General features: G+C 36.1%; 1 protein-coding gene across 3 annotated transcripts; it reads left to right on the forward strand.

The window, feature by feature from the left end:
• Positions 1–1,909: 1,909 nt before the first annotated feature.
• LOC110800224 (phosphoglycerate mutase-like protein 1) lies at positions 1,910–6,671 on the forward strand. Of its 3 annotated transcripts, XM_022005528.2 has the most exons (10): positions 1,910–2,003; positions 3,039–3,100; positions 3,202–3,303; positions 3,398–3,477; positions 4,039–4,198; positions 4,437–4,511; positions 4,872–4,960; positions 5,760–5,879; positions 6,066–6,110; positions 6,360–6,671. In XM_022005528.2, the coding sequence occupies exons 2-10, from the start codon at positions 3,041–3,043 to the stop codon at positions 6,490–6,492; spliced, it is 864 nt and encodes a 287-aa protein (XP_021861220.1). In that variant the 5' UTR covers positions 1,910–2,003; positions 3,039–3,040; the 3' UTR covers positions 6,493–6,671. The 3 variants fall into 3 exon arrangements, with proteins under 3 accessions (XP_021861220.1, XP_021861219.1, XP_056687492.1); XM_022005527.2 differs by lacking the exon at positions 1,910–2,003 and having other exon boundaries at positions 2,019–3,100; XM_056831514.1 differs by lacking the exon at positions 1,910–2,003 and having other exon boundaries at positions 2,020–3,100; positions 3,207–3,303.
• Positions 6,672–10,149: the final 3,478 nt, after the last annotated feature.

A 10,149-nucleotide genomic window follows, 5' to 3' on the forward strand; every position in this document is an offset into this window, starting at 1 on the left:
ATCATCGTTTCCGGAGTATTCATTTCTTGCCTGTGACGATCTCAGCTCCCACTGAAACCAAGATCCGTCGATTCCGAATATCCATAGATGGAGTATTTAATGCCATTAATTACTTGATCCGTTTACGTACTATTTGTGTGACCCTACGGGTTCAGTCAAGAGTAAGCTGTGGATTAATATCATTAATTCCACTTGAACTGAAGCGGCCTCTAGCTAGGCATTCAGCTCACTTGATCTCACTGAATTATTAACTTGTTAATTAATACTGAACCGCATTTATTAGACTTAACATAGAATGCATACTTGGACCAAGGGCATTATTTCCTTCAATTTCATCTACTATTAGCTTCAAAGATGTATTATTTTCTATCATGTATATTGGTTGGTTTTATGTCCTGTTTGCAATGCTCTTCTGCCATTAACTTTGCCGCAGTGTTGATCCATTTCTTTCTCATATCGTGTTGCTAATAAGACCTCACTGTCGCAAAATATGAACTTTGCGACTGATTTTAGTGCTTATTATTTGTAAAATTCCGCACGCATCGCGTGCATATAATACTAGTGATATATAGAACTACTCCGTACAAAGTACTTATGAATTAATGAAAAAGTTAAAATGATTAATGCTCTGTTCTGTTCGACTTATTTTTACTTACTTTAGACAAAATAGGTTCAGATAAGTTCGAATAAATTATTCCAGACAAAATAATTTTTTTTAGATATGACAAATTCATTTAAGTTCAAATAATTTCAAATAAGTTCAAATAAGTTCAGATAATACGAATTCAGTCAAAATAAGTCAAATAGAAGGTATCCACCTATATTTGGAAATGGAGGGAGTAACGGCAGTAACCGTGAGTTTTGACTTTTGAGTAATTGGACCTTTAAATTACTCTTATTTAAGATGCCCCCGCCATGGGAGCTCATACACTTACTCCAAGGGTAGGTCTAGTCACCATACCCTGTAATTAGAAGCTGCCAACTAAGGTAAACCATTTTTTCATTTTCGGGGAAAACCACCTTAAGTTAGGTGGGAAAATTTTCAGCTATGGCGCCATTTAGTCTATATGAGCGAGAAGTTTAGCGCCCATTTTTCAGAATATTGTGAAATTTCAGTATTTTCGTTTTTCACAAATGTCGATTATTTCTTTTATTTTACTATCATTTTCTTTTATTATCATTTTCAATAGCATTTTTTTCAATATCAATGGTTAACAGCAGAAATGAAAAAAAGTATCCCAAACAAACCAATTATTTTTATAAAAACATCATTTTCGTTTTCGATTTTAATTAAGAAACCAACCACTACAGAAAGAACAAAATTATGAGTTTGGCCTGGGTGGGAGCAGAAAGAACAAAATGATATCCCCAAAAAAACCAATTATTTTTTTGCCAAAAAACATTCAATTTCTTTTTCGATTTTAATTAAGAAAGGAACAAGACCAGATTTTTTCCCCAGTAAGTTTAACATATCTAATTGAATTAAGGCGCAGACTAAAGTTATTAAGCGAAAAAGCTATGGATTCTTTCACAAAAAACGCAAATAAATTGAACTTCGGTATCATCGAAAATGAATCGCCCTTCGGTTTCATAGATAAAACTTGATGCTGTGAATGAAAATGTGTTGACGAAAATAATATGGACGAGGGAAAGCCATAACAGATGAACAAGGGAAAGACATAAAACATGAACAATGAAACAAAGAATTCTTCGATTAAAATGCAGGGGAAGAAATAGCCTTCAGATGAAAAAACTTTGGTTTCACCGACAGATAATAAAAATGAAAAGGAAAATATTTTTTTTTTTGAAATTCAAATTTAAAAGAAGATCTGAAAATTTTGAGTCTGACTGGGATGTGAGTAGGACATGACTTGGCGAAATAACCCAATCAGGTAATGGGGTATGCAGCGTAGACTTACCCACGGGGTAAGTGTTGGTTTGGCGCCCCGCCATTTTATCCCCCACCTCTCTTTCTCTCTCTCTCTTCTAGCAAGTGCCAAGTGGTAAGCCGCTAACCTATTTTCTCTCACCTCTTCTTCATTCAATGTTTTTTTCTTCTGATATTATTATTTGGTGAAAGAATATTTTTTTTGCTGCATTTGTTTGTATATATAGCTGTATTTGAAATTTGAATCATGAAATCGAACAAAACTAGATGAAAATTGATTAATGTTTTTGATTAATTACTTCAACGAATGTTCAGTTTATGTGTCAATATAGTTTACAAATGCACTGGATTTGAATTATATGCCTAATTTGTAAATATAATCTATTTTGTGGTATTCAATTTAGGAATTAGGATCTGTTCATATTTTCTTAATTAGTGTTCAAGTTTTGATAGCAGTGAAATCTCTGGTACGATGTATGTACTAGTATTTGATTTTAATTTCAACAGAAGTTAAAATTAATTAGTTAGAGTGCAACAAAAGTTACTTTTATGATCTTAATTATTAATTTTTTTTACAAGTTGGTGTAGTACTTTACTTAATGATTAGGAAATTGACTTTTTCTGCAAATCTATCAAAGATCTTATTAGGATATTCTTATAAGAATTCCAGTTCCTGATTAGAATATATCGAGTTTTGATATGTTTCATTGTGATCATGTCATCATGTGAGAAGGGGTTGGAACACTACGGTAGCCCATTCTGTGGCTAACTTCTATGAACTCTTACTACCTCCAGCCCATTTTACTTGCCCCATTGGAGAAAATATGTGAGCTTTTTGGTCAAATGGGGCACGTCAAATGGGACGGTGGGGGTAGCTTGTTCCTGCAAAAGTATTATCACTTTGGTGGGAGCGGAATTGAATTGATAACTTTACAAATATGATACATTTAGATCATGTTAATCTAACTATTTCCGAATGTTACATTATTTAAATAATATAGTGAAAATGACTGAAATTGTCTTCAATTCTGCCCGTTCTAGAGGAATTTCAACTTCTTTTTCCCATTTTTAGTTGTTTTTTTACACTGTGCTTGATCAGCGTCAGTTTATTGTGAATCCCGACTTGAATTTCTTCATTTCTTATTCTTAGATATGGAGGCTGTGCCTAGTTCGAGTTTGCCCCCATTGCACCGATGCAAAATTCTCCATCTGGTTTGTTCTAAGCTTAATTTGCAAATTGCAATGATTTCAACCATTATGTTGTTTTCTTGAAGTTTTTATGAACATGCTTATGCTTATACATGTTGATATAGGTTAGGCATGCACAAGGGATTCACAATGTTGCAGGCGCGGAGAAATACAAGAAATCTCCGGAAATGGTTGATCCTCGCCTTTCACAACTTGGATGGGAACAGGTAGGTTTGTACTTGGTGTCATGATTCTTTAGCAGTATTAGATCATTTATGGGAGAGTGCTCGGACTAAAGTTGGGATGTTGTTCTTTTCACAGGTTGAGAATCTCCGAAAACATGTTCACGCTTGTGGACTAATGCAAAGGATTGAACTAGTCGTTACATCTCCTATGCTAAGGTATCTGTCTCGTGTTAACACAGATATTTTCTGAAAGTTTAGTTCATTTGTCAATGTGTAAAACAGTAAAAGTTATCATTGTTGGTCATGTATGTTGTACGTCGAGAGCGATGCATCATTGGTTTTATATTCCAAGCTAGCCGTAATCTGTGCAATTTAGAGTGGTAGAAAGTGTCATTTAAAATATTTCATAGTAATTATCGGTAAATATGGAAGTATCAATATTCAGAATGAGACATCATATCCCTCCAAGGCTCCAAGCCATAGTATAACATTGTGATTTAGTATAATACAATGTTCCTGAGCTCTATTCTTCACGTTCTGATGTGTTTGCAAAAAGAATTAAGTCTACCCCAGCACTACAGGTTTCCTATTTTCGAGCATTTCTGGAGGAACCTCTCCACTGTTTCTTAGCTATTTGAGGATTGGGAAAGAGATGAGTGCTGGGGTGATTCTCTCTCTCGTTTTTTATATGTCTTTCTTCCTGTTGCTGTCCTCTGCAAGCTGTTAGGTGTTCTGTTCATTTTGTTATTCTGATGATCAATATAATTGTATTTGTAGGACAATGCAAACTGCAGTCGTAGTCTTTGGTGGGGACAATATAAAGAATGGGATGTGTGCATCCCCTCTAATGTTGGAAAACGTGAAGAATGACCATGCTACAGTGTCAAGTCTAAACAGCCCACCATTTTTGGCACAAGAGCTTTGTCGGGAACGCCTGGTGAGTCCCTATTTTGGCGATGATAGATTATTGCTTTGCTTCTGTACGGAAAAGTTTAAGATGTCTGAATCTTAAAGCTAGTTATTACCAAGGTACAAATACTTTATCTTCTTGATAATGCTTCACATATTTGTACCAAAGAGTTGAGGGTATGTGATGCAACATGAAAGTCATTTTCTATATGTCTGTTGTTCAACTTGTACCACGTTACATCTGACTTGGTAAATCTTTGATACAGGGAGTGAACACATGTGATAAGAGGGGAAGCATTAGTGAGTACAAGAGTCTATTTCCAGCAATTGACTTTTCCCTGGTAAGCACACTTGATTATCTTTCTAGTGCAATGTAGATTACACATGCATAAAACAGGAGTTACAACTCTTCAATACAGATAAATACCTATTTGAAGTTTAAGTATAGGGAACACTTGTACCACGTTACATCTGACTTAGTAAATCTTTGTTCAATAACTTATTGAGAGACCAGAGGTAACTTTTCTATTTTAAAAGCCGACTCCTTGCTTTTTTTAAGGAATAATTGACGCCTCTCAATGTTTGCCTCACCAACAACTTGGTTTAAACTACGAAGTATTTAAGTGGAATAAATGCTTATTCAAGTTAACTGCACCAGGATAGAATATGCATGTCTTAAATCAGTTTTCTGATGCAACCAGATAGAAAGTGATGAAGATATCTTGTGGAGGGATGACGTGAGGGAGTCAGATGAAGAGGTTTCAGCTCGAGGATTGAAGTTCATAAAATGGTATGTAACCGCTAAATAAAACCTTTATCCAATTGGTCGTTATAACAACCACTGCATCTTTCAATAATTGTAAGGAAACTGTGAAGGAACCACTACACCACTTCAGGACTTAATTATTTGTATGATGTTTCTCCAGCTTGTCTCGGCTGATCAGACTTTATCCGAGAGAGTTTGGGGTAACTCACTTGGTAAGCTCCCAAATTCCCTACTTCGTGGAAGGAGTTAGAGTAGTGTTTGGCACTAATAAACGCACCTCTTATTGTATGATTATCTAAAGGCTAGGTGCTATCCTGTTGTTCACCTTAGCTTGGTTTCGAGCAACTAGATGAACCCAAAATTGAACTGGAATTTGCAGGGTAGTGGAGGGAACTCTTTAATCTCCACAGTAAAGTGGAAGAGACCTTATATATGTACTCCTCAGTCCGGAATTAATAGTTAAATATAATTTGTTATGATGCCCAGAAAAAGTTGTTACCTTGAGATATCCCATTATATCATACTGTAATTCAATCCAAGTGACAACGAGGGATGGAAAGTAACTCATCTTTTAAAAGGGCATTTAGCAAAATTATGTCTTTCTATGAATTATTAGAAGTTAGGACAATGTGACAACTAATACTGGATGAACTACATTTCATCTTTATTATGATTCCGAAGGAAGAAGTGGTGCCTGATTCTGCTATTTCTTTTGCCTACAATCTTGAATCATGTAGTCTCGAAGGAAGGATTTCTTGTTTTGGTAACGGAGTAGCATATAACGTGTAAAAGTTGGCTTCTCAATTCGCAATGTTTCTTGCAGGTTGTGGACTAGAGAGGAGATAGAGATTGCAATTGTTACCCACAGCGCATTTTTGTTTCAAACCCTGCCAGAGTTTGGGTATGATTGTCACCCGTCAACAAAGAATGAGATTTGCAAATTGTAAGTACTGCATCAGACTGTACTCCTGTAGTTATCCGCTAGAAACTGAGCGTTTTTATTAGTGTTCTTACAATAAATAATAGTCGTTTTTTACTTCAAATAAATTTACAGCTTCTAGTACCAGCAGAGGCTCGGCGCCTAGAGATTAGATTATCTAATTCAAACGTTGTATACTGATTTGTGCAGCTTTGCAAATTCTGAACTTCGGTCGGTGATGCTGCTGGAGAAAAGGTGATAAGTGCTTAATTTTCATGGCTAGGGCCTAGGGGTGTGATGTTGTGATAATAAGTCTAGCCTGCTCTCTAGCTACTTGAGCTTTGCTTCAGTGAGCTCAACTCGAGACTTGAACAAACCGAGCAGAACATATGTTATGTTCTTAACTTGGTTCAAGTTGAGCTCAGCTCATCTCATATTTACCCCTACCCTCAACAATGAATCACGCAGGTTACTGTTTTTAACTATAATGTTCTCAATCTGCAGTTTGATGGGTGTACATCCTGCAAAAACGAACTATCCTGGAAGGATCCCTTTCGTACTTGACCTACCAAACGATCTAGCGAACATGAAACGAGAATCCAATGACAACCAGCATCAACAGATTGGCGGGAACTGAGAGCAGAACAAGAACAGCCTTTTGCCATTGTTTCATCATTAACTTATTTCAAATAATATTGATTTCGTTTGTATAGGATTAGCAATGCACATTTAATTTTAAAATTAAGAATCCTCAAAAAAACAATGTATCCGTTTATATGCGGTGTAATATATGTACTATTATTCTTAATTGCTTAATCTACGATTGTTGATAAAAATTATAGAAACCTAACTCACATTAATTGTAAATGAAATGTTAAGTAAAATTATCGAAACCTAACCAACTTTAAGTGTAAAACTTAACATCAGATACTTTAGAATTTCATTTACTTCGTCATTTCAAGCTTAATCGTTGATGTCTTCAGCAGTTTGGTAATCCCTCCATTTCTTTTTGTTTGTTACGTATTACTTTTAGGGCGTTTCATAATGTTTGTTACATGGGAGAATCTTTCCTTTTATAAATTTATTATAATGTTATTTTTTGTGCCAGCTTTTAATTTTAATTGGTTCAATTTTTTCAACTCATTAAATTCTTTACAATTTCCTAAGTATGTTAAGTTAGCAATCTGTGTTCTTTTCCATTATTGGTTCATTTTGATAAATAAAACAATCTTATTGGTTGTTGTAATGATTAGTGGATTAAGGATTTACTTGAGTTTATTTTTTCAATAAAAAAAAGAATCTTTATTATACGTTAATAAACGTGCAAAAGTCCAAACGTAACAAACAAAAAGAAACGGAGGGAGTAGCTCTTTAAATCCAATTCCTCGTTGACTCGAATTACCCCAAATTCCATCCTAAGATGTCAGACAGAGGACTGCTTGATGGATATGCGTGAGAGTAAACTTGAGTTTTCCTTTTTTTTCTTTTCCTTCCGTTTACTGATCGTTTTGACAATGTATAAGGTGAAACCAAATTTTGTTTATGTTTATGTTTCAGCATAGGAAATGAAGCTTTGTGGGAGGAAGCTGACAGGCTAAAGTCTTATAAAATAATCAAAGATAAACCTAAGTCCACTAACAAGATAGTAAGGGAAGTAGGGATCGAATCAACAGGGAAACAACGTTCTTTCTATTACTAAATATAAGGTCTAAATTATTAGGAACGGGAAAAAGGGTTGGTTTTTATGATTAAAACTACGACAATAATTAAATGATAGGAATTCATATATTAAAAGGTCTAGGGCATAGATTCACCAATGAACAATAATCCAGGATGATAAACAATCAATAATAATCAATAAAGCAGTTAATTAGACTAGCATGCTCTGTCGAATCGATACTAATCATAGACTTAGAAATAACGTGCTCTCGCTACGTATTAATCCTAATCCTACCTATTGACACAAGCCTAAACATCAAATTGCATCTCTCGAATCTTAACTTGATATTTCTAAACTAATACAATCAGACCTGCGCAAACCTAATTGCAAAGTAAATAGGAGCAATCAATAGAAATTAACAGCTAATACCAACAATCAACAATAATTAATCATCCCTTCATATTCGTTCATGGATTCCCAAAACCCTAGAAAATAAATTACTCACACATATTTAGATTAAACCAAACAAGCATATTAAATGAAAGCATAATTGAAATTGAATAATAAAATAAGAAACAAAATAATGCCTAAACGAAGAACGAAGAAATAGTTGAAAGATTGAAGCTTTAATTAAAATGAAAGTTAAGTGTTTGACAAAGTTGTGTGAATAAAAAAACTAAGTTGAAGTTCTAATACTAGGAAATAATACGGAATTTCGAGAGAGATCTCTTCAAAAACTAAAATTAATATATATAGCCTCCCCCTCAAACCCACGGAGAGAAACAAGCAAAAGAATACGGGTTGGGACCGAAAACCTGACACCCCGGTTTGTGGAAACCGGCCGGTTTTCGGCCCAACTGTTGACACCAAACTCATCAGGTAGCGAAAACCGGTGCCCCAGGTTTCCCAAAACCTGCCGGTTTTGCACCTAAAGTTAAAATCCTCCCTTTCTCAAAACCTGCCGGTTTGCGAAAACCGAGGCCACAGGTTTTGAGAATATTTTGCCGTATTTGCCTTGAGTTTAAATCTTGAGGCCCAAGCCTAACTCCTTTGGGTCTAGTTTGACGTTTGTGGCCCTTTGAAGTTGGCTAGATCATCCCATAATGCTCGGGATCTGTGTAGTCATCCAGGAATGATAAAAAACGGGTCTCCAAAGATCAATTATCATCGAAAAGCGGTTATGCACTAAAGACACTACACAACACATATTAGCACTAAAATAGGCTCCGAAGAGCTCAAATGAGATGAAAAGTGCATACGGGACGGGGGTAAAACTATATAAATTATGAGTGTATCAAATTCCCTCAAGCTAGATCTTTGCTTGTCCCTAAGCAAAGAAATCATCAATGAATACATAAATCAATTTCACCCCTAATACATCTCAAAACAATGGATACGATTCAAGGTAAAATCCAACAAGCATGCATCAATGCCAACCAATCAAATCCATTCGACTACAAATCCTCCCTAACAATCGTCACGCAGAGCAAACCACAAATGCACAATGGAATTCAAGACTAGTGCTCACACACTCTTCACTCATTTATGTGGCGGGTAAAAGATGTACCCGTTTGCTCTCCTCCCAATATGTATGTGAACAATGCCCTCCCAAACTCACAACACTCGTGTGTCTAAAAGAACATGCACTCAACCTAGTAGTCGACTCGAAATATGTCATGTCATAACTTGCATTGATAAATAACTACTTTCACATTAATATGACTCTATCATCCTGAAGGAAATAATTCCCTTGGTCCAAGTATGCATTTAATGTTAAGTCTAATAAATGCGGTTCAGTATTAATTAACAAGTTAATAATTCAGTGAGATCAAGTGAGCTGAATGCCTAGCTAGAGGCCGCTTCAGTTCAAGTGGAATTAATGATATTAATCCACAGCTTACTCTTGACTGAACCCGTAGGGTCACACAAATAGTACGTAAACGGATCAAGTATTTAATGGCATTAAATACTCCATCTATGGATATTCGGAATCGACGGATGTTGGTTTCAGTGGGAGCTAAGATCGTCAAAGGAAAACAAATGAATACTCCGGAAACGATGATATTGCCAGAAACGGAAATATGGATCGTATCGAAAATATAAATATTATCCAAGTCGTAGATGTTGCCGGAAACGGAAACATGGTACGTATCGTAAAATATTATCTGAAATGGAAATATTGCCGGAAACGGAAATATTGTCGGAATCGGAAATATTATTGGAATCGGAAAATAATTCCGCAAACGGAAATATTAAATATTTGTTCGAAACGGAAATTAATTCCGGAATCGGAAATATTAAATATTGTTCGTATCGGAAATGAATTCCGGAATCGGAAAATTAATCGAAAGCGCATCGTACGAATTAGCATCGGACGAGACTTGCTAGAAGAAGGCCCATCACGAAGCCAGGCCCGCGTCCAGCAAGCCAAGCACCCAACAAAACGCAGCCAAGGCCACGCCAGGCCCAGCGCAAGGCCAGGCCCAGCAAGGCCAAGGCGCGCGCGCACAGGTGGGCTGCGAGCTGCGCTGCTCGCGTGGGCCGCAAGGCTTGCGTGGGCTGCGCAGCATGCTCGTGCTCGTGTGCGTTTGTGTTCGATACAAATCCTAAAGCTAATGGGATTCGTTCATTGAT

This window comes from Spinacia oleracea, chromosome 6 (assembly GCF_020520425.1).
Source record: "Spinacia oleracea cultivar Varoflay chromosome 6, BTI_SOV_V1, whole genome shotgun sequence".
In the NCBI taxonomy this organism is placed as follows: domain Eukaryota; kingdom Viridiplantae; phylum Streptophyta; class Magnoliopsida; order Caryophyllales; family Amaranthaceae; genus Spinacia; species Spinacia oleracea.

What these genes read in the sequence shown, in the direction of transcription:
- LOC110800224 (XM_022005528.2), top strand. Translation starts at nt 3,041, where the DNA reads ATGGAGGCTGTGCCTAGTTCGAGTTTGCCCCCATTGCACCGATGCAAA. An exon ending in CACAACTTGGATGGGAACAG is followed by an intron (nt 3,304 to 3,397) that starts GTAGGTTTGTAC and finishes TTCTTTTCACAG; the next exon opens with GTTGAGAATCTCCGAAAACA. An exon ending in AAGAATGAGATTTGCAAATT is followed by an intron (nt 5,880 to 6,065) that starts GTAAGTACTGCA and finishes TGATTTGTGCAG; the next exon opens with CTTTGCAAATTCTGAACTTC.